General features: G+C 44.4%; 1 protein-coding gene across 2 annotated transcripts in view; it reads right to left on the bottom strand.

Moving 5' to 3' along the window:
• LOC115478301 (xyloside xylosyltransferase 1-like) overlaps positions 1 to 24,362 on the bottom strand; it is a 142,124-nt gene that overhangs the window by 78,149 nt on the left and 39,613 nt on the right. For both annotated transcript variants that reach the window (XM_030215599.1, XM_030215597.1), the window contains exon 2: positions 21,040 to 21,187. In XM_030215599.1, coding sequence (XP_030071459.1) covers positions 21,040 to 21,187 — 148 coding nt within the window. The remainder of the gene's footprint in view (positions 1 to 21,039; positions 21,188 to 24,362) is intronic.

Genomic DNA, 24,362 nt, shown 5'->3' with positions numbered 1-24,362 from the left:
GGCAGAAGTCTTCAGCTGGTGGAGCTTGGGATCCCCAACTGCTACCACTAAACGTGTACTACTGTTGGGTGGGCCCCAGCCCACCCAGGCCCACCTGTGGCTACGCCACTGGCCGACTGTGTGATGGGGAGAGGGGCATGGGCTGCTGTGCCTCCTCCTTTAATTTAGAACTGCTGCCACTGATTTGGCAAAAACTGCATAGCTCACAGTGAATCATCACATACAGCGTATTTAGACTCGTAACAGCAGCACTCTTAACTTAATCAAAAAAGGAGCAATGGGAAAGAGACCCATGAAATAACCAAAACATTTACCCAAGCAATGTTTTCACAATGTAAAAACACCGATAAGCACTGATTTTCACCACTACTAAAGAACCTCCAATTCCCAGGAAAATAAACACCTAATTTACACTTTGACAGCTTGCCTTGTAAACTGCCTTGTTACACATAATGAAAGGTACTGATTAACTCAAACAAATTTCCAGCACTCTCTTAGCAAACTAGCTGCATAACACCAGCACCAGAGGCAATTAACGCTGGCATTAGTGAACGCAGAATGCTTACAGGGCACTAGCATGGCAGACAATGTACACACCAAAGATTAGTGCAAATAGCATGCAAACGTAGTCAAATGGATGTTAATGAGGTCATTTCCTCTCCCCTCTCAATGCTCAGCGAACAGCACACAAAGCAAAGCCACCCTTACTGCTGAAAACTCAATGGCAGCTCAGAGCAGACGACAGGGTGTTTGAAGAAAGGATTTCTCATGATTCTTTCGTTAAAATCTGCCACTTTTTATTTAAATTTTATTTTGGAAATACTTTTAAAACAAATAAGAGGAGATATTTTTTCACTCAAAGAATAGTTAAGCTCTGGAATTTGCTGCCAGAGGACACGGTAACAGCAGTTAGCGTATGTGGGTTTAAAAAAGGTTTGGACACGTTCCTGGAGGAAAAGTCCATAGTCTTTTTTTGAGATGGACATGGGGGAAGCCACTGCTTGCGCCGGGATTGGTAGCATGGAATGTTGCTACTCCTTGGGATTCTGGAATCTTGTTACTCTTCGGGGTTCTACGTGGAATGTTGCAACTAATTGGGTTTCTGCTAGGTACTTGTCACCTGGATTGGTCACTGTTGAAAACAGGATACTGGGCTACACGGACCATTGGTCTGACCCAGTATAGCTCTTATGCTCAGAATGAAGCCCATACAAACCCCTAAGTGCTGGTAGTGAGAGACTAATGTGTGAGAGTCAGAGTAAACCCGAAAGTAAAAGCAAACATTGAAGCCGCTTCCTGCACTTAAATATAAGCCTTCCAAGTAAAAAAAAAAAATTGAAAAGCTTATATTTAAAGGCGCAGAAAACGGACACTAAAGTGTGCTTCACTTTCAGGCTTGGCTGGTGAATGGCTGAGCTTACCGTGAAACTCTTCTGCACAAGTACCATGCATCCCCCCCCCCACATTTCCTTTGAGAATTGGTGAGCTAGTTTTTTGTGCTGTTGGCTTGACCACAGGAGTTCTGATCACTGGCCCATGAAACAGCTAAAAGAAAGAAGCTTCTAATGGCCAGACCAAGACAGAAGGTACATAAGAACATAAGAGTAGCCATACTGGGTCAGACCAATGGTCCATCTAGCCCAGTATCCTGTTTTCCAAACAGTGGGCCAAGCCAAGCCACGATCTGAACCTTGGTTTCCCCAGTTCTCAGCCTGCTGCTCTAACCACTAGGTTATTCCATAAAAAAAAAAAAAAAAGATTAAAAAAATGTGCAAAAATCTGAAATTTATAAAGAAGCAAACTGTGAAATTTGCAACCTGAATTTTCCTGGCAAATTCTGAGAAGTCTGGGCAACGATGCAGATGGAATGGAGAAGTAGCCTAATGGTTGTGAAACTGGACAAGTCCCCTCCCATTGCCCCAGGTACAAAACTTAGATTCAGAGCCCCCTAGGAACAGAGAAAGTACCTGCATGTATATATAAACCACTTTGATAGTACTACAGAAAGGTGGTATAATCAAGGCGCCAGGGCCGTGCCTAGGGTCTCTGGTGCCCCCCTGCAGACTATCAGTTGGCGCCCCCCCCCCCCCCCCCCCCGTCTAGCATAAAATGCCGTAAATAAATATAAACTTTTAACGTTGAGCACCTGATTATCAAAGTGGACTTATTCCAAACACTATAATGAAAATAAAATGATTTTTTTCTACCTTTGTTGTCTGGTGACTTTGTTTTTCTGATCATGCTGGCCCAGTACCTGATTGTGCTGCTATCTGTCCTCTTAACTCCATTTCCAGGTCTTCCTTTCCATTTATTTCTTTACTTTCCTCCTTTCTTCTTCATTTCTTGCCTTACATTCGTAAGTAAAAGCTGGGTCCTTCTTTTCACTGTCTTCCTTCCATCCAGCATCTGTCTTTGTTCTCTCTCTGCCATCCAGTGTCTGCCCTCTCTGCTGTCCCCTCCATCCAATGCCTGACCTCTCTCCCTGCCCCTTCCATCTACATCTGCCCTATATCTCTATCCCTTCCATCCACCATCTGCCTGTCTGCCCTCTCTCCCCCCCCCCCCCCTTCCATTCACTGTCTGCCCTTTCAGTCCACCATTTGCCCTTCCTCTCCCATCCATCCAGGGTCTGCCCTCCCTCTCACTCCCCCTTCCATCCATTATCTGTCCCCTCTCTCTGCCCCCTTTTTTCAGCCCCCAGTTCCAGCCCCACTATCCCACCAGTCCCGTTTCAGCCCCAGCCCTTTTCTCCCACTAGTCCCGAGCTTCAGCCCCAGCCACTTCTCCTTGTCTCCTTTTCAGCCCCCAGTCCCAGTACTAGCCCCCTTATCCCACCTACCCTCCTTTTCAGCCCCCAGTTCCAGCTCCCTTCATCTACATGCCTTGCATTAGGGCCCCCCTTTTCAGCCCGACCCATTCTCCCACCTGACCCAGGTATGCCCCATTTTCCCTCGTGATCCCTTCTCAGACCCCAGTTCCAGCCCTAACACTGCAGCAACTCCCAGGAGGAGCCCAAACAGCACTCCACTGTCCCACAACTAGGCACTGCCAAACACAGGGTTCCCTTCCTTATTCGTTATTGTTTTTCTTGCCAGCTAAACGCTGCAGGTGTTTTTTTTTTTAGGAAGACTAAGGCATCAAGCCAGGAACCCTACGGAAGACCACTGGGAGTGGGGGAAATGTGGGGTAAGGCAGGGAAGTATGCCCTCAAAGTCGGCACCTTCAGACACACCCACCTTGGCTCAACTGGGTAAGCCCAGAAGCTGCCCACTAGGCAGAATCCAGAAGCTGGAGGGAATCTGTCCACCACCTGCTGGAGGATAAGAGATATACTGAAGGGCAGAGGAGCTAGATGTCCAGGGTCACTGCCTTTATTTCATTGTTCTCCATCTCCACCTGCTGGTAGGTGGATACAACCGACCAGTTTGTGAAGAGGCTAAGGAAATTCAAGTATATTCGTTTGTCCCCTGTGGTGTTATGCATTTCTCCCTTGGTGTGCAGCATTTTTACCCTCTCACCCACCCACCTGTAGCAAACCGCCATTTCTCTCCCTCTCTTGCCCCCTTCCCCAATGTGACCAACATTTCTTAACACTCCTTCCTGGCTGCTGCTACTAGCAGAAAATAACTGATATGATTATTTGTGCAGTATAGTACAAAGTCTAGTCACTCACCACCACCCTTTAGCTTACTAAAAGCCCCAGTGTCTCCCCATTTCCTTCATCAAGTCTACAGAAGACCAACAACTATAGCCTTATAGCCTTCTCCTCTATGGTCCATGCACAAAGCTCTATGGAAAAAGATTACAAAATTCAGTACAGAATTTAAGGCACCTCTTCTGAGCCCTATGTACAATAGGAACATGAGGAAACTGCAGTCAGAATTATATTTCACTTACCCATCAGAAAGTTTACTGCGATGACTGTGTTTACAGTATTTGTTCTCCCTAGCACTGCTATGTGATTTTCTCTTTCTTTTATGGCTACTGCTATACTTCTTGTGATCCCAGCTGTCCCTATCCTCCAAGTCAGGAAAATGGGTTCGTTTTGAGTGACACATCGCCTCAAAGCACGCTTTCACAATCGATATGAATATTTTCCCTCCTCGCTACAACCGAGAGAGGGGGGGGGGAACCAGAGACGCCAAACACAGCAGATCGACTACGTCCGTCCGCGCCTCCGCAGCTCCACACTGCTTGTAAAAGAAGTAAATCTCTTCTCCTCCTCGTCGTCGGGCCTCACTGTGTCCCGCCCTCACGGAAATAGGAAGTTACCTCAGAGGAGGGCGGGACACAGTGAGGCCCGACGAGGAGGAGAAGAGATTTACTTCTTTTACAAGCAGGGCAGCCGCGAGGCGCTGCCTGCAACAACGCTTCACAAAATTTTTTTTTAAGGTAGGGTGGGAGGCTGGGAGCAGCGGGAGCGGTATGGCGGGGCAGCACTGCAGCGGCGCCCTTGAAGGCAGGCGCCCCCCTGCGGTGCTTACCCCGCTTACCGTGTTGGCACGGCCCTGCAAGGCGCTCTCTCTCTCTCTCTCACACACACACTCTTGCAATCAGAATGCCCGAGATTATGACTTGGGTCTTAAAGGGAGGCGCAATTCACTACATAAACAATTCAATTTTCTCAGCCGTGCAAACCCAAAAAGTGGTTCAAAAGGAACTACTGCAGTGAGATCGCCCCTGTGTTCCTCCGCAATTTTGTTTCTGATTTGATCATGGTTTGTTATAAAACATGTAATCTAATTCTTCACACAACATACTACTACTAGTAATTTCTATAACACTACTAAACGTACACAGAGCTGTACACTTGAACATAACGAGACAGTTCCTGTTCGACAGAGCTTACAATCTAATCAGGACAGACAAACAGCACAAATAAGGGAAATACTTAAAGTGGAAATGACAAAACAGACATGGGTAGTGAACAAGTGAATAGGAGTTAAAAGTAGACTCAAAAAGGTGGGCTTTAGGCCTAGTTTTGAAGACGGCCAGAGATGGAGCTTGACGTACTGACTCAGGAAGTCTATTCCAGGTGGATGCAGCAAGATAAAAGGAACGGAGTGTGGAGCTGGCAGTGAAGAGAAGGGTACAGATAAGAGAGAATTAACCAATGAACAGAGTTCCCGGGGAGGAGTGCAGGGAGAAATAAGAGTGGAGAGATACTGAGGAGCCACAGAGTGAATGCACTTGCAAGTCAATAAGCGGAGTTTGAACTGAATGCGGAAATGGATAGGGTGCCAAAGAAGTGACTTGAGGGCTAATATGAGCATAGCGAGACTGGCGGAATACAAGCCGTGCAGCAGAATTTTGAACAGATTGAAGGGAAGACTACCGGCATCACATGGGATATAAAGATGGAATCAATTTTCTTGAATTAACCTTGTTTCTGTCTCTCGGGGGCTGGTTTAGTCTCTCCAAACGGGTTAGTTTTCCACATGAGACATACTCTGTACCCAGGGCCGCCGAGAGACTAGGCCGGGCCCGGGGCAAGGCCGCCCCGCCCCCTCCCCCGTCGCTGCCCCCGTCGCTGCCCCCGCTGCTGCAGTCCACGGTCTCACCTGCCTGCCTCCACGGCTCCGGGCACCCTGCACTCAAGGTGGCAGTCGTAGATCGCCTCTCTTCTGGCCTTCCCTCCCTGTGTCCCACCCTCGTCTGATGTAACATTCGGTTTCCGCAAGGGCGGGACACAGGGAGGGAAGACCCGAAGGGAGGCGATCTGTGACTGCCGCCTCGAATGCAGGGAGCCCGGAGCTGAGGAGGCAGGCAGGTGAGGCCAGGAACTGCAGCGCCGGCGGCCTGACCCGAGCGCTGGGGCCCCCTTGGAGGCCGGCGGAATTTTGTCCCCCCTGCCCCCCCCCCTCTCGGCAGCCCTGTCTGTACCGACCTGTCTCCTCTTCCAGAATTACCACCATAACCTACAAAGCCAGGCCATTCCATGGCATCACGGACAGATCTGCTCTATAGAAGCCATGGCCTACAAAGGCCACACTGATCTCCACACCTGCGGGGATGTGAGAAGCAAGACAGGGCCTTGGTTCTGGCATTCTCCAACAGTGAGATGAAAAGACAGCAAGGCCTAGAAAGTCTTCCCAAGTCCCTCTTGTATTCTAGCTCAGCACTCCTCCTCAGAACTCAGTTTTCAGTGCTTCTCCTGAATCTGGGCCCTTCAGTCATAAGTGCATCAGAAGTTCAGTGTGCCCTAAGCCTTTCTTGTAACACTTGCATTATCACATCCTTTCATCTGCAACAAACTCAACCATCTCTCTAAGAAGCTCTGTCCAAGCTTACATACACACAGAATACATCCAGCAGCAAACATCAATTAAAATAAATAAATATATATTAACAAATCAGCTGGTTCCCTCCCTGGTGCCTGAACAGGAAGCTTGGGAGGAGAGAACATTGTAATCTACACATTGCTTTTCAGGTCTGTTTTTGTGCGATTGGCCTCCATTGTTGTTCTGGTCCCCAGTGTTTGCGAGACATTCCTTTATATAGCTTTTAGGATGATGTCAGAAGCTTTTGAACACTTTCCTGTTTGCTTTTCCCGTAAATCTCTCAATATTTTTTTTTCCAAGTCTGTATCCCTGGATCCAGGATAAAGAGCTCACCAAATCAGTTACAACATACATGAGGAAGCCTGAGAGCTGTGACAGCAGCAGTGAAAGTGCTGGGCTTTCTAAGGTATTGACGGCTACTGAAAAAAAATAGGCAACAATTAACATTACACACAATCAAATAAACATGCAGTAGAATCCTGAATACTCTTTTCTAGGTTGTGAAACCTCTTAATGGACCAAGATGAGAAACAACAGATAAATTATTTTGGTCTGTCTTTCCAATCAGAAGTCAAGGTGGTTTACAACATTTTAATATTCAGGTCCTCTCGTAGACAGTGTACAATCTAAAGCAGTCTCGTTGCCACTCCTTATGATCTTGGGCACATCCCTTAACCCTTCACTGCCTCAGGTACAAACTCAGACTGTGAGCTCTTCAGGGACAGGAAAATACCTATTGGACCTGAAAGTACACAGCTTCAATAGCTTTGGGGCCTGCAGGTGGTTTATAATAAAAACAAATGGGAGATAGTGACTTGCCCAAGGTCTTAAAGGGCGTCAGTGTTTCGCCCAGGCTGCCTGGACAGTGACACCTTCCTCCTCCACAGGTTGGAGGTCCTGTAATGCCTACAGTGAAGAGAAAGACTCACACCATAAGGTACATTTTGCCCCTGAAGCAGCCCTTGCTGGGCAAAACACGGCCATGTCGGGCATACTTTTTAATTAGGTTATTTATTAATAAAGCTTCTGCTTCTTTTATCACTGTGTCTACTCCAACATCGTCATTCCTTTCGGAACTTGCGGACCATTTACTAGGTTGTTTTCTGGGACCGTTATATTGGATATTGGGAAGCCGGGGGCTTGATTAAAAAGAATTTTCAAGCACACCTGGATAGGTTGCCTATATGTAATATCTTATGAACTCCAGAAAGAATCTCTCTTTGGCACGATGCAAGTACTATGGCAAGCTTTAAAAAAAACCACACATTTGAAAGATCCGAGATCATACTCCACATACCCTGGCTACTTCTCACGGTACAGCAGAGCAAACAGCAGACCAATAATTCTAGAAAGTGATAAGAAGGACTTTAATTCAACCAAATAAATACTTATGCCTGACATGGCCATGTTTTGTCAAGAGGCTGTGTCAGAAGTAAAATGTAGGACAAAACAAAATTAAAATCACAAATAATCATATTACATAAAATTAAAAAATTAGAAATTAAAAAAAAAACGTGTAGATGAGATACATAAATTAGATCATGTAAGAACCATGTAAAGCAATTAAAACAAGCAAAAAAAACATCTCACAAAAAATTACATTAAAACTTGCAGCATTAAAGGCTTTATAAAATGATCAAAATGTGGCAAAGACTTTATAACGTGATTAGAGTGTTGCAGGTGGGCAGACTCTCATCAATGTGCATAAAAGTGGCACAGATTTGTGGAACAACTCAATCTTAGTGAATATACAACTACCAACAATATTTTGAACTGGTAACAGTGCATACCTTAGAGAGGTAAAAATCAAACACGCAACTTCCCTCTAGAACAGTCAGGATGAATTCTAAAACAATTACTTCAAATCAATGAGCATCACAGCAAGGTTTCAAAGCTAATTGAAAAAATAGAAATAAAACTGTCAAAAGAATAAAACAAAGCTACTCACAGCCTTGCAGCAAGTCCTCTAGCGTTTCCCCAGCAAATCAAGCAAGCTTTGTTTGTAAAAGTTTATATGTCTACTGGGCAGGTCAAAGGTTACTGTTCAAAGAGTTAAAAAAGAAAAAAAATGATACTAAAAACAATTCAAAACTACAATTGAGGGCAGAGATCAACTATAAAAAAAGGGGAGAACATTCTTAACACATATAAATCACCTCAAGTCCCGACTGAATTCCCCAAGAACCATTTTTGAAAAACTTCAAAATCCGAAATTAAGAGTCACACTCAATGGAGAAACAGATGCCCACCTTAAACCACTAAAAATCTCTGTGAAACGACAAGAAAATTGTTTAAAAACACTAAAACCAACTTAACAATTCTATGCGTTCCGGCAGCCATTTTGTGTGTTTCAATGAAGAACCAATGATGTCATCAGAACCGAGGCCAGCTGGAACGCACTAAAACACAAATCGTTTTCAAAATTACAGTTGTACCCACCTCAAAGCAATATTTATTAATGGACATTTATTATTGATTTGCTGGAGAAACTCTGGAGAACTTGCTGTAAAGAGTAGCTCGGTTTTATTCGACAGTCTTGTTTCTATTTTTTTCAATTAGTTTTGAAACCTTGATGTGATGCTTATTGATTTGATATAATATGTATTCAATTGTAACATGTAATCTGTATGTGTGCTCAGTGTAGAGTCCGATGCTGACCAGTCCAGGGGCAGACTATCAGTGCCCAATGATGAGGGAAGTGGAGACCTCCTCGATGCCGGAGCACACCCAGTGGTAGCTAATATCTGGGCAGCCATCAAGGTTGATGTCGATGTATTGGCCTTCGAGGAGCCAAAAAGCCTCTTCTACTTGACCTGACAAGCCCTCTATGTCCTCAAATGCATTTTCTTATAGAGAGGAGTTAGGGGCATGTTAGGCCCAAGGCACCTGATGCACCAGGAGTGCAAGTCAATCACTGAAATCACCCAATTACATTGGGTGCACCTCTTGAAGCCACTGGAAGTCTTCTTGGACATAGAAAAAAGAATTAAATTCATCTATTTCGGACTACAAAAAGGGGCAGAGTCCAAATCAAGGTCAATGCTCAGGCTTAAGTGGGCCTAACAAGCTGCCAAAAAGAAAGTAAGCGTGAAAAACTGAAAACACTATGAATTAGGAGGGAAAACAACAAAGTGAAATTAAAGAAAAAATGGCAAAACGAGGGGAAAATACCTGCATGGGAAGGCATTGCTAAAGCTGAGGAAAAAGCGCTGAGGGGAGACCACAAAGAGACATCCTCCCTGCTCTGTGGAAAAACGGAGAAAAATGTAGGCAGATAAAGACCATATGGCCTATCCAGTCTGCACAACCATGTCATCTGCTCTGCCCATCACTCCCCTAGAAATCCTATGCACTTGTTCCAAGTTTTCTTGAATTCAGATACTGTTTTCATCTCCACCAGTTTCACTGGGAGGCCATTCAACAAATTCAACACCCTTTCTGTGAAGGAGTATTTCCTCAGGTTACTTCTGAGTCTATCCCCTTTAACCTTCATCCTATGCCCCCTCGTTCCAGAGCTTCCTTTCAAATGAAAGAAACTCACCTCCTGTGCATTTAGGCCGCATAGGTATTTAATTGTCTATCATATCTCCCCTCTCCTGCCTTTCTTCCACAATATACATATTGAGATCTTTAAGTCTGTCTCTATAAGGGTGTCAAGTACAAGAGGATCTTCGCCTCGTCTTTCCGCTATTGGAGTCCTAAGCACTGGAATGCTCTCCCACAACACCTTAAAACTCAAGCGGACCACGCCCTCTTCAAGACGTTGTTGAAGACCTACTTTCTTTGCCAAGACCTACTCCTCACTTTATACCGCTGCTTGATGCACCCTCCCTGGCTCCTACCCTGCTAGTTCACCCTGTTAGATGCTTCTCCCCCTGCATACTCCTTGTATATACTCTTCTAAGTTTTCCTATTCTGTATTTTATTTAATGTTTGTAAGCCACATTGTGCCTGCATGAGTGGGAAAATGTGGGATATAAGTGAACAATAAATAAATAAATAAATACACTTTATGAATATGATAACTGACCATTTTAGTATCCACCCTCTAGACCGACTCCATCCTGTTTATATCTTTTTTTAAGGTGTAGTCTCCAGAATTGTACACAATATTCTAAATGAGGTCTCACCAGAGGGTTTTTGGTTCTTTTTTTTTTTTTTTTTTTTTTATAGGAACATCACCTCCTTTTTCCTACTGGTCATCTGTCTCCCTATGCACCCAAGCATCCTTCTAGCTTTATAAGTACATAAGTATTGCCATACTGGGAAAGACCAAAGGTCCATCAAGCCCAGCATCCTGTTTCCAACCGTGGCCAATCCAGGTCACAAATACCTGGTAAGATCCCAAAAAAGTACAAAACATTTTATACTGCTTATCCCAGAAATAGTGGATTTTCCACAAGTCCTTTTAATAATGGTCTATGGACTTATCCTTTAGGAAGCTGTCCAAACCTTTTTAAAACTCCGCTAAGCTAACCACCTTTACCACATTCTCTGGCAACGAATTCCAGAGTTTAATTACACGTTGAGTGAAGAAAAATGTTCTCCGATTTGTTTTAAATTTACTACATTGTAGCTTCATCGCATGCCCCCTAGTCCAAGTATTTTTGGAAAGCATGAACAGACGCTTCACATCTACCCGTTCAACTCCACTCATTATTTTATATACCTCTATCATATCTCCCCTCAGCCGCCTTTTCTCCAAGCTGAAGAGCCCTAGCTGCTTTAGCCTTTCCTCATAGGGAAGTCGTCCCATCCCTTTTATCATTTTCGTCGCCCTTCTCGGCACCTTTTCTAATTCCACTATATCTTTTTTGAGATGCAGCGACCAGAATTGAACACAGTATTCACCGTCGCCTTTTCTACCTGTTTGGTCACTTTAAGATCATCACATACGATCACACCCAAGTTCTGCTTCTCTATGTGCACAAAGGTTCTTCACCCCTAAAACTGTACCAGTCCATAGGTACTTTCCAGCCCAAATGCATGATCCTTCATTTTTTATCATTAAGTCTAAGCTGCCAAATTCCAGACCATTCCTCTAGCTTCCCTAAGTCCTTCCTTATGTTACCTACATCATCAGGCTATTGCAGATTTTGACAGACCGAGGGACCAGCATCCGCACACGCAAGGCGGGATGCTACTAGAATTTTCTGGAATCACCATACGCTAGTCAGTATCCGCACCAGGCTCTGTCAGATGACATCACCCATATGTGAGAATACAACTGGGCCTGCTTGTCCTTGGAGAAATTATGTATAACTATTTTTGCTAGGACCAAAGCTGCTTGGTCAGCTCTGAGCAGAAGAAACAGACCAGGATATAGCAGACTAACAATAAGTAGGGAACAGAGAGATTCATAGGTAACAAAGAACAGGGCTATGAAACAAGCACTGACCTGGTTTGGCCACTGTTGGAAACAGGATGCTGTGCTTGATGGACCTTTGGTCTTTCCCAGTATGGCAATACTTAGTTACAGGAAACGCCACTATGGATAATGGAAGGCCGCTATATTAAGAGTGTGGAACAAAAAGCTAATAAGGACTCTGAAATCTGGACCAACATCTACTGTACCACAAGAACACAGGTTAGTCTATCTTTTGGTTCTGTTTACCATATCGCCTCTAACGCTGCTTGCGTTAACTTACAAAAATAAATCATCAAATATAGCCCCAGTTGGCTAACATGATAAGCACCATCAATCAGATGTGCAGAGCATGCCCATGGTTATGTTATGTAGGTACAAATTTGTATAATCCTTGCAGCCAGAGTCTCAGTCTTGAGAAAGTTATTTGGATTTAGTACAGAGCATGTCGTCTGAGAACTGTCACCATTCACCGTACAAAGACATCAATAATTCATTCTGCCACCTGATTCACAACAAAAATTATACGAACAGCTCCTATCTGCCACCGAGGTCGGTGCCCTAAATTTACTGTAGATGAATGAACATCAGAAAAGCAACAGGGCTTACAATTACACAATCAATTTCCAACAGGCTCCACTGACCCAATTTCACAGGTTTTAATGGTTGGCAAGACAACACGGCTACACTTGGCTGCGTTTGATTCTTAAATGCTTTATGTGCTGACAAAGGAGTCAGACAGGTTTCTGGGCCACCCTATATCTGCAGAGTAACTGAACTATCAATTTTTAAGGGGTTTTACATATAACATTTTCATTGGCTCTGATTTTGCACATTTTATGAGAGGCATTTGCTTCCCTTCTTCCACTTTTAGGTTTTTAGAGGGAGACTGGTAAGAGCTCATTGGGCACCACAGACTGAAATGAAGGACCCTGAATCCGGACACGAAGTTGGAGTCACGATAACTGTCTTATATAGCTAGAGACACAGAATAGAATAGGGGCAGGCAAACATTTTGCAGCAGAGACTGTCATCCACCCTGTGAAGCAGTAACGGTTCTGGTCCATAAATGTCACTTCTGGGCTGGGGTGAAACGCTGGCACCCCTGCAGATCAAGACTCCTCCTGCCAGAGGAAGCCTCCCCATAGACTATTGTTTTCCCACCTTTGGAACTAACGTACTTAAGTTGCAGCACATCAGTCTTGGACAACAATTAAGTGAACAGCATAAGTGAGCATGTTCAAGAAACATTTACCCATGCTTCCAAACTGGTGGCCCAAATCTAGCCACAGATTATCCACAAAACAGATATGGAGAGAAGACAAAAATGGTGGTAAAGCTGTAAGCTCAAAACTGGACACTACAGCAAGCATAGAAACAGAAAAACGTGTGTGTCATGAGTTAAGAGGCAATGTTCTGTTGTAGATTAGGAATCGGTTATTGGACAGGAAACAAAGGGCAGGATAAAATGGCCACTTTTCTCAATGGAAGAATGCCACAGGGATCTGTACTGGACCAGTGCTATTTAACATTTATAAATGATCTAGAAATCGGAACAAGTGAGGTGATTAAAATTGCAGATGACAAAAAAACTATTCCAAGTTGTTAAAATACATGCAGACTGTGAAAAATTGCAGGAAGACCAAAGGAAATTGGAAGACTAGGCATCCAAATGGCAGATGAAATTTAATGTGGACAAATGCAAAGTGATGCACATTGGGAAGAATAATCCGAATCATAGTTACCTGATGCTAGGGTCCACCTTGGGCTTCAGCACCCGAGAAAGAGATCTAGATGTCATTGTAGTTAATGCACTGAAATCTTTTCCCCGGTGTGCAGCAGCAGCGGCCAACAAAGCAAACAGGATCCTAGGAATTAAGGGATGGTAAATAACACCAAGAACACTCTGTATTGCTCCATGGTGCAACCACACCTTGAGTACTGTGTGCAGTTCTGGTCACCGTATCTCGAAAAAGATAGAGTGGAATTAGAAAAGGTTCAAAAAAAGAGCCACCATGGGGAAAGGCTAAAGAGGTTATGGCTCTTCAGTTTGGAAAAGAGACAGCTGAGAGGAGATATGATTGAGTAGAACGGGTAAAAGTGAATCAATTTTTTACTCGTTCCAAGAGTAGGGGGCATTCAAAGAAGTTACATGGATCTACTTTTAAAAGAAATAAGAAGAACTATTTTTTCACTCAACGAATAGTGAAGCTCTGGAACTTATTGCCAGAAGATGTGGTAACAGCGGTTAGCATATCTGGGCTTAAAAAAAGGTTTGGACAAGTTCCTGAAGGAAATGTCTATAGTCTGCTATTGAGACAGACATGGGGAAGCCACTGCTTGCCCTGGATTGGTAGCATGGAATGTGCTACTATTTGGGTTTCTGCCAGGTACTTGTGACCTGGATTGGCCACAGTTGGAAACCGGATACTAGGCTAGATGGACCATTGGTCTGACCCAGTATGGCATGTTCTTATGACTCAATAAGGCTTGCATCCCATTCTGAGGCCTGCCGACAAACTTGTGTTAACATAAGTGTTGGGGGCGTCCTGAAAGCTGTGGCGAAGGCATTGATTTAATTAATGCAGAGTTATGGTCACTACTGCATTTTATAGTGTAGCCAAGAGAGGGAGCAAAGTACAAACAAAAGTCCAAAAACCAAAACAAAAAGTACCAAGGGCCTTCAAAACGAGGGGAAAAATAAAACCTTTAATCATGTGTTTAGATAAGACAATCCTTGAATGGACCCGACACTACTGCATTTTAACAGCACAGTTGATAATGTGGAATGTAATTAGCTACACTTTTGGAGGAGTAGATGACTGATACATGCAACTGTTAATGTGGTAAATAACATGAACGTAACGACCACCATGTTATCTGCAAGATGCAGTTTCTTCCCATTACCACCATACCTCGCCTCTTAAACATTTCCATAACATATGTTTACAACGATCAACAGTGCATGCTAACAGTTAACATACTGCCATATTAGCCGTTAACATCCACTAAAAGCCACGTTAAACACCTAATACAGCTTTGTAAATCATCCACGGAGAGGCCACGATATACATGTCAGACCTTGGAATGCCCTCCCGCGGGAGGTGGTGGAGATGAAAACGGTAACGGAGTTCAAACATGCGTGGGATATGCATAGAGGAATCCTGTGCAGAGGGAATAGATCCTCAGAAGCTTAGCTGAAATTGGGTGGCGGAGCAGTTGAGGGGAAGAGGGGGTGGTGGTTGGGAGGCGAGGATAGGGGTGGGCAGACTTATACGGTCTGTACCAGAGCCGGTGATGGGAGGCGGGACTGGTGGCTGGGAGGCGGGAAATACTGCTGGGCAGACTTATATGGTCTGTGCCCTGAAAAGGACAGGTACAAATTCAAGGTAAGGTATACACATATGAGTTTGTCATGGGCAGACTGGATGGACCATGCAGGTCTTTATCTGCCGTCATCTACTATGTTACTATGTTACTATGTTACCTACCAGCAAGAAATACAAAAAGTTCTTCACGCACTTTCTTGAACCTCCATTACCCCAACTGTAAGAGACTAAAATGCAAATCATTATATGCATCCAGCTTCTCATACATTTGTACGCAACGTTGGAATGCACTACTGATTGCCTTAAAATCAACATATGATCTGACAACTTTCCGGAAGTCGCTGAAAACTAGCTTATTCAACGAGACTTATAGAAAGAATCCTTCATAAAAGAATTACCATCAAATCTGTATTAGAACTAATCAACATCAAAACTCCTTAATTTGGCTACTTTAATTTCACTATTATTATTTAGTTTTATACTTTATCCTACATTTTAGATATCTAATATGTATTAATTATTTCTTTACTTCCAATTTTCTTGACATCTTATGCATCTTTATTGTAATAATACTCTGTTCTCCTCATTCCGTTAATGGTGATTGCCATTGCGGCATAACGTAAGCCACATTGAGCCTGCAAAGAGGTGGGAAAATGTGAGATACAAATGCGGCAATTAAATAAATAAATAGGTCTTGTGTCTATGGGAAAACTCTATGATGGATCTGTATATTAAGATGTTTTACAATGTCAGCACAATACACAGTAAGTAGTATACCACGCCATTAATATGTACTGTTATTTGAATACTAGTAAGAAATGCCCGTTTCTGGCAAAAATGAAACGGGCGCTAGCAGGGTAATCCCCCCCCCCGTCCTCCCTCCCGAGTTGCATACACCCCCTCCGTGCCTCCGTTCCGAGTTGCACACCTCTCCTCTTCGTCCCTTCGTCTCTCAGTGACGTGGTTGCGAGGGCCGCCCCGCCCTCAACGTCATCGCGTTTTGATGCGAGGGCCGCCCCGTCCTCAACATCATCGCGTTTTGACGCGAGGGCGGAGCTACAGTGACTGGAGCCTGCAGGCCAAACCGGATATCTCGGGCGCCTCAAGTTTCCGGCTTGAGGCTTCAAAGTGCCTTTTATATATATAGATTTTTCTGCTGAACTAGTCTATTGCCTATGTTCAGAATGTTCTTGCTGTTCACCATCTTGGTGAATTTTTAGATTTATTTATTGCATTTGTATCCCACATTTTCCCACCTATTTGCAGGCTCAATGTGGCTTACAGAGTTTGGTTGTGACATAATCATTCCATGATATCAGATACAATTAGTAATGTACAAAGATTCGGTGAGGGAGGAGAGAAGGAAGGTTAGGCAAGATACAAGGTGGACTGTAGTAATTGGGTGAGTTGGTGAGGCAGTAAATAAATCCAAATAAATAAATATACCCGAGCTCATTTCTTTCCTAATGTGTCACTGAAAATTAACTCCAAACTCTTATTACACTAAGTCGACACTCAGAAGTCATGATTTCGAACATTTTCGCTTCCTGGGTGCTCATTCCAGGAATGGTAGGCTACAGTGTACAAAATTGTTGAAACAGCCCCACCTCAACTCAACTCTTGCACTTAGTCCCTTACTAGAAAGACCTTTATCTGAAGCATCTTTTAAGTTTTAGCTATTCGTCTCAACCCTAGGATTTACTGGAAGTAAAAACTTATCCCGTAGCTACCCCATACCATTTAGATCAAGGACATTCCCTCTCTCAGCCAACCCTTAACTGCTGGCCTAAGCAAGAATATGTGGCAGACCACCATGCAGATTTTAAACATACAGTAGATCAAAAATAAAAACTATTTGGTTATAGCCTCAAGCTATATAAGTTTAACAAGTAATAAGGCATCACAGTAAGACATGGAAAAAGATTCAGGCCAGTGACTCATCCCAAGAACTGTGCTAGAGCAGTGCTGGGTGGAAGAGGCGGGCTACTCAGAAAGGCTTCGTTTCTTCATGAGCAGTCAAGTGCTGAGAAAAAATTACTGTGTCTGATGCCATGTAATTATCTACCAAAATATCTCCCCAGCAACTAAGTTTAGAAATAGCTCACAAAGGCTTAAACTCATCCTGTCTCACGAGAATTAGGCTGCGTGGCAGGGGAGGTGCAGGAAACCCTTTCACTGCCGAGGATGTGGCTTTCAAGCCTTAAGAGTTGCTCCCTGAAAAACGTTTTTAAGGCCACACTGACAGAGGTTAAGTACCCCAATGCAAAGACAAAGCTTTACAAGGATGCCAGCAGATTTTCAGGAATTTAAAGTGGAATATTAGTCTGATTTACTTCAGTTAAGACCTTACACCATTTTTAAACCATTTGTTTGTGCCTGTAGGTTTGTTTTTTTTTTTTAGTTCCACTTACTTCTGGGAAAATCATAACCCACTATTATCTGGGTGTACAGTGAATACTAAGATTTTCCCTCTTACTCCCCCCACTTTCCGTGCTCTCTAGTCCAGCTACTGAACCATGGTTTTCTCCAGATTCTTCAACCGCACGTAGTACAAAAAACAGAAGAAACCAGTCCTCGCAAGGAAATCAACAAGAAACAAAACAGCAAAGATGACCAACAAAAGCAAAAAACAAAAAATATAAAAAAAATAAAATATATATAATATATAAAAAACGTCAACATTTAAAATTAATCATAAAATATGTATTTAAAAGATGAATCCATCAAAATCAAAAAATTACATAAAAAAAGACGACACTTTGGATGTAAAAATGAAGAATCAACTTTATTAGCCAAACTGTAGCAGGGAGAAAGGGACTCGACACAGCTGTGTTTCGGCCGTACTGGCCTGCAACAGGAGTCTTCTCTGTCGTCTGTTGATTATTAATTCTATCCAAATGTAAAAACAATATGTGTGTCAATAAACTGAAGCTGTAGCGCTCAATTGTACTGGAAACAAAGTTGTTGAGCACTACAGCTTCAGTTTATATTTTAAATACATATTTTATGATTAATTTTAAATGGTGACGTTTTTTATATATATATTTTTTATTTTTATATTTTTTGTTTTTGTTGGTCATCTTTGCTGTTTTGTTTCTTCTTCTTCTTTCTCCAGATTCTGACATAAAAGTACTCGAGATAGCAAGGAGATACTCTTCAGTAATGACCAACACTCCTTCCCTCTTAGGGACTGTGAATGTTGTATCCACCCAGTTGGCAAGGAAAGAGGCAGGTCTGGATCACCACAATGCCAGTCTTACCGCCTTCATGTTGTCATGATTTCCCCAAGCTGGTTCTCAACAAGGCAGAGCCAAGGAAACCGAGGAGCCCCCCCCCCCCCCCCCCCCCCACACACACACACACACACTCTCTCAGAACGCAAACTACAGTGCCCAAAGGATGCAATGAGTAAAATCTCCCTCTGGCTTACTTTTTTTTTTTTTTTTGTGAGGAAGGAGAAGTCCAGAGAAGTTCAGCTACAAGGAAGGGGGGGGGGGGGGAGGAGGGACCTGGCACCAAGTGTACCCCCAAACCAGCTGCCTAAAATGTCCAGCACCCCCAAGCTCAACCAGACTGAGACACAGAAAGGGAGCGAACAACCAGCTGAGCCCAGAAGAGCTGGGACACCACCCACCACCTGCTAGAGATAGAGGAATCCTAGCTGGCTGAGGCAAAGACTGTCCGCAAACGAACCTTTTCCGGAGATGGGAAGATGGTAGAACGAGAGGACATGAAATGAGATTGAAGGGGGGCAGACTCAGAAAAGATGTCAGGAAGTATTTTTTCACGGAGAGAGTAGTGGATGCTTGGAATGCCCTCCCGCGGGAGGTGGTGGAAATGAAAACGGTAACGGAATTCAAACATGCGTGGGATAAGCATAAAGGAATCCCGTGCCGAAGGAATGGATCCTCAGGAGCTTAGTCAAGATCGGGAGGCGGGGCTGGTGGTTGGGAGGTGGGGATAGTGCTGGGCAGACTTATACGGTCTGTGCCAGAGCCGGTGGTGGGAGGCAGGGATAGTGCTGGGCAGACTTATACGGTCTGTGCCAGAGCCGGTGGTGGGAGGCAGGGCTGGTGGTTGGGAGGCAGGGATAGTGCTGGGCAGACTTATACGGTCTGTGCCAGAGCCGGTGGTGGGAGGCGGGGCTGGTGGTTGGGAGGCGGGGATAGTGCTGGGCAGATTTATACGGTCTGTGCCAGAGCCGGTGGTGGGAGGCGGGGATAGTGCTGGGCACACTTATACGGTCTGTGCCCTGAAGAGCACAGGTACAAATCAAAGTAGGGTATATACAAAAAGTAACAAATATGAGTTATCTTGTTGGGCAGACTGGATGGACCGTACAGGTCTTTTTCTGCCGTCATCTACTATGTTACTATACATGGGCAGATTTCAGCCTTTATCTCCACCTGCAAGTAGACTGACATAGCCCACTCTTCAAGGGCTCATTTGTTGCTAGATTTAATGGAAAGACTCTTGCTCTACACACCATTGATGCGTTCTCCTCTTCCCCCCCCCCCCAAACCTCCCCCAGTGAGCCTTGCATACCACTCTCAGAAAAGCCTGGGAGGCACCCAAAAAAAGTTGGAGAGGTTCCTGAATCAAGTTTGACCGTCTTCGGTTACAACCCTGCAACGACCCCATAGAGTCAGTCAAAGTGGATCTAATAATCAAGTCTGTTGATTAAGGATAACCTGGCATGGGTTATACCTATTTTGGATTAAGACAACTCCATTCTGAATGCTCAGCAGCAACATCTAGTAATCAGAATGTGTTGTCCCCGTCCCCCCACCCCACTTGATCTTCAGAAAATACTGAAATTTTTGACCCCTTGTTGAGGACTATCTGGGCTGGGCTGACTTGTTAAGAGGGTATAAAAATAACAGGAAAACTCTTGGGTAGACGCAAATGAAGGCTCGTGGTATTGTAGTCCATCAACCAGCAGAGGGAGAAAGAGAGCACACTTTTTTCAGTGCCTCATACCAGCTTGCTCCACTGCCTCTCTTCAGTATTTGAAGCTTCCAAAGCGGTATGGCAAACCGCAATGGGAATAACAAAAGCTTTCCTCACAGCGAATGATGGCCCTACAACAAAGCTCCAAAATGTGCGTCCCTCCTGGCAGCCACATCCAGCCTGTAATGTCGGGCAAAAGCCCAAAAGATTCTGGAAACTCCTCCTCAACAAAGGAGGGCAAGAAAATAGGTTGGTTTAGGTGAAACGCTGAAACCACCTTAGCCAAGCTGGACAAGGTGCACGCACGGGAGGATGGAGCCGAAGCACCCCTCTACGAAACCGTGCCACATCCAGATGAGCAGCTTGGAGGAGATGGCTGAGGGGAGATACGATAGAGGTCTATAAAATAATGAGCGGAGTTGAACGGGTAGACATGAATCGTTTGTTTACTCTTTCCAAAAATATTAGGACTAGGGGGCATTCGATGAAGCTACAAAAATGGCCACAAGTAGCATAGTCAATCCTATGTAAAAGAGGTCCTTAGATATTCCCTCCCAATGCTCAGAAACAGTGCATAAACTAAACCCCGCCCTTACCGCTGAAAACCTAAAGCCAGCTACAAGCTTGCTTTAGGGTGTCTGAAAAGAGATTCTAAGGTACTACATTCCCGCAAATCCCGACATGGATGTCCTGGTCACCAGTTCCGGAGGTAGCAGCTCCACATTATCTTGAGGAGGCAGAGGGACAGCAGACAGCTGGCAGCCCGCAAGCCGGCTCACGGCTGGGGAAAGAAGCCAACGGGCTGCGACCGGAACTTTATTGATAGGGGATAGATTCTAGCCTGGACCTCTTTCGGAAGGCGCCTCCTTTCGCACCACTAATCAGCGTCAGGGAGCCGTAGAGGGAAGAGGGGGGTCTGAAAAATAACTTCTCAATGCTCAATGGTAACAGCGCATATATAATCTGCATGCTATTAGTGTTGAGTACTGCAGAAAAACTAACAGGCCAAACTAAAAATAGTCAAGCTCATCAGAGCACTGCTCTAATTGGCTTTTGTATTTACTTCTTTATTTGACTTCAAGTGCCTTCAGTAACCTCAAGATAAACTGTTTACCTTTGGGCATTATGCGATGCATAGCTACTGAAAGGAAAAATATGGAGTCACTGTAGTATGTTCCGGATCCCGCACTGAAGTGCTTCTGCATAGCTTCAACTATTGGAAACAGCTTTTCCGTCAATGTATTCACATCGTGAAAGATGACCTGTTGGATAAAATAGACGAAGATATTAAAATGGCTCTTTACCTTTCAGATCTACATACAGAAAACACAAAGGGCAGTATTTTCATTGGATACATCTTCCTAGGATCAATTCTGATATATCAACCAAATGAGTATATACACTAATTCTTCTTATGTAGCATCTAAATACATAAAACGTGGAATACTTCCTCAACACCACATCAGTACCATGCCAAACTTAGAACAAGCATCTGGTAACCATAACAAACATTATTCCATGAATAAAATCACCAGGATACTGGAGAAATGTTACACTCACGTCTTACGTGAATTATATTATTATCCAAACCTGATTCAACCTAGCTCTAAATCAACCGAAGAAACTTGCCCAAGTTGTTCACAGCTTTTTCTAATTTAGTTTCATTACATTCTGCTAGCGACTTTGCTGCCTTTATTTATTTTTAAGATTCGGACTATTTGGATGGAATAGCCGATGCCTCCGTTTCACGCAAGCAAAAACGTCTAGCTTTTTCCCTTTTTTGATACAGCTGGTCCTCTAGATGTGACTCGGACTGAGAAGCCTGCTAGTCCTCCCCCACCTACTCCTTAGCCAGCTTTTAATTACTATTACTACTAATATTTATGATTTCTACAGCACTGTACACAAACCCGTAAGACACAGTCCCTGCTTAACAGGGACAAGCAGCAGTAGACACAGCATTGAAACTATCCTAATTGCTTTAAAATATGACATATTTGCTACTGTTGATGCAGAGAAATCTGTTCTTTTGGTCTTTTTAGACCTTTCTACTGTGTTTAATTGATCATCAGTTTTTCATTTGTCATCTGATAGGACTTAGGATAGCAGACACTGTCCTAAATTAGATATGGGGGGAAAAAACCCCCAAAAACCAATTCTCAATCTTTAGGGCACAGGAGGACTCTTTTTCTAGTAACTACCAGGGGCGTAGCTACGGGTGGGCCTGGGTAATTTCAGTTCTGGCCCGCCCACCCACTTTTCCTTACGGCACTGCCCTGACGTAAGAGACGGGCGGAGCCTGCAGAGCCAGCAGCCAATGCTTCGAGGCTGCCTGCGGTGCCGCGTTTTTTAAAAAACATTTTTTCTTGTCGAGTCGTCGTTTGCGTTGGCGCTCAGCTCAGTCAGCTGAGCGCTTCTTCTTTTTGTAGCGCCGGCCCTGCTGCTCATCAGGCAAAGCAGCAGTGGCCGGCAATGGGAGCTGGGGCTGGTGGGCCTGAATCGGGAGAGGGAAAACGGATGGGAGGGTGGCAGAGAAAGAGGGAAAACGGATGGGAGGGTGGCAGAGAAAGAGGGAAAACGGATGGGAGGGTGGCAGAGAAAGAGGGAAAACGGATGGGAGGGTGGCAGAGAAAGAGGGAAAACAGATGGGAGGGTGGCAGAGAAAGAGGGAAAACAGATGGGAGGGTGGCAGAGGGAAACAGATGGGAGGGTGGCAGAGAAAGAGGGAAAACAGATGGGAGGGTGGCAGAGAAAAACAGATGGGAGGGTGGCAGAGAAAGAGGGAAAACAGATGGGAGGATGGCAGAGAAAGAGGGAAAACAGAAGGATGGGGAGAGAAAGAGGGAAAACAGATGGGAGGATGGCAGAGAAAGAGGGAAAACAGATGGGAGGATGGCAGAGAAAGAGGGAAAACGGAAGGATGGGGAGAGAAAGAGGGAAAACAGATGGGAGGATGGCAGAGAAAGAGGGAAAACAGATGGGAGGATGGCAGAGAAAGAGGGAAAACAGATGGGAGGATGGCAGAGAAAGAGGGAAAACAGATGGGAGGATGGCAGAGAAAGAGGGAAAACAGATGGGAGGATGCAGAGAAAAGGGGAGAGACTGGAAGGATGTGGAAAGAGAAGGGACACTGAACAGAAAAGGGTAGAGAGATAGACTGGTTAGAAGGAGGGAGAGAGACATTAGATGGAAGGATCAGGAGAGAGGGTAGATGGGTAGAAGGATGGGGAGAGAAAGAGGGAAGACACTGGATGGAAGGGTAGGGAGAAAGAGGTGACACAGGATGGAAGGATGAGAAAGAAAGAGGGGAGACGGAAGGATGGGGAGAGAGAGGGGAGACGCTGGAAGGATGGGGAGAGAAAGAGGAGAGCTGCTGCATGGAAAGGGGGAGTAGTGAAAGATTGGAGAATAAGAGGAAGGGGCATGGGGAGAACAAGGGTGAGAAAAAGATAAAAAGCCATAAGTAGATGAAGGAAATTAAAGAATGGATAGTAAGAATGAATTAAATCTGGACACAGAGAGAGGCAGAAAAATATTGAAGAAAGCAAAGAAAAAGGAGAGAAAAATGAGAAATGGCCAGGAAACCGTGGCAGAAGAGTTAAGCGAAAACGAAGGAAAGCAGAATCTAGAGACTGGGAGCGACACAATGAGAAAAAGTAAACGGCCATACAAGAAAGGTAAAGAAAATAATTTTATTTTTAATTTAGGATAAAGTAATATGGTACCTGTGTTAATGAAGTTTCAGAGACCAATACTTCCTTCCTTAGGTCAGGCGAGGATACCGTAACAGCATTATACTGGCCTGAGGCAGGAGGTTTTGGCCTCTGAAAGCTCACTGAAAAGGATTAGGCTATTAAATAAATTGTCTGAAATCTGATGCACTGAAAAGCAGCACTTTACCCTGTGTGACAAATGCATCTGAGTGTGACTAAATTTTGCTGGGGGGGGGGGGGGGTAGAGAGAAAATTTTGTGCCCACCCACTTTCGGTTCAGGCCCACCCAAAATTGGCAGTCTGGCTACGCCACTGGTTACTACTACTACTATTTAGCATTTCTATAGCGCTACAAGGCGTACGCAGTGCTGCACAAACATAGAAGAAAGACAGTCCCTGCTCAAAGAGCTTACAATCTAATAGACAAAAATAAAGTAAGCAAATCAAATCAATTAATGTGTACAGGAAGGAGGAGGAGAGGAGGGTAGGTGGAGGCGAGTGGTTACGAGTCAAAAGCAATGTTAAAGAGGTGGGCTTTCAATCTAGATTTAAAGGTGGCCAAGGATGGGGCAAGACGTAGGGGCTCAGGAAGTCTATTCCAGGCGCAGGGTGCAGCGAGACAGAAGGCGCGAAGTCTGGAGGTGGCAGTAGTGGAGAAGGGAACAGATAAGAAGGATTTATCCATGGAGCGGAGTGCACGGGAAGGGGTGTAGGGAAGGATGAG

This window comes from Microcaecilia unicolor, chromosome 10, assembly GCF_901765095.1.
Source record: "Microcaecilia unicolor chromosome 10, aMicUni1.1, whole genome shotgun sequence".
Taxonomy (NCBI): domain Eukaryota; kingdom Metazoa; phylum Chordata; class Amphibia; order Gymnophiona; family Siphonopidae; genus Microcaecilia; species Microcaecilia unicolor.
This window is presented reverse-complemented; position numbering and strand designations above follow the sequence as displayed.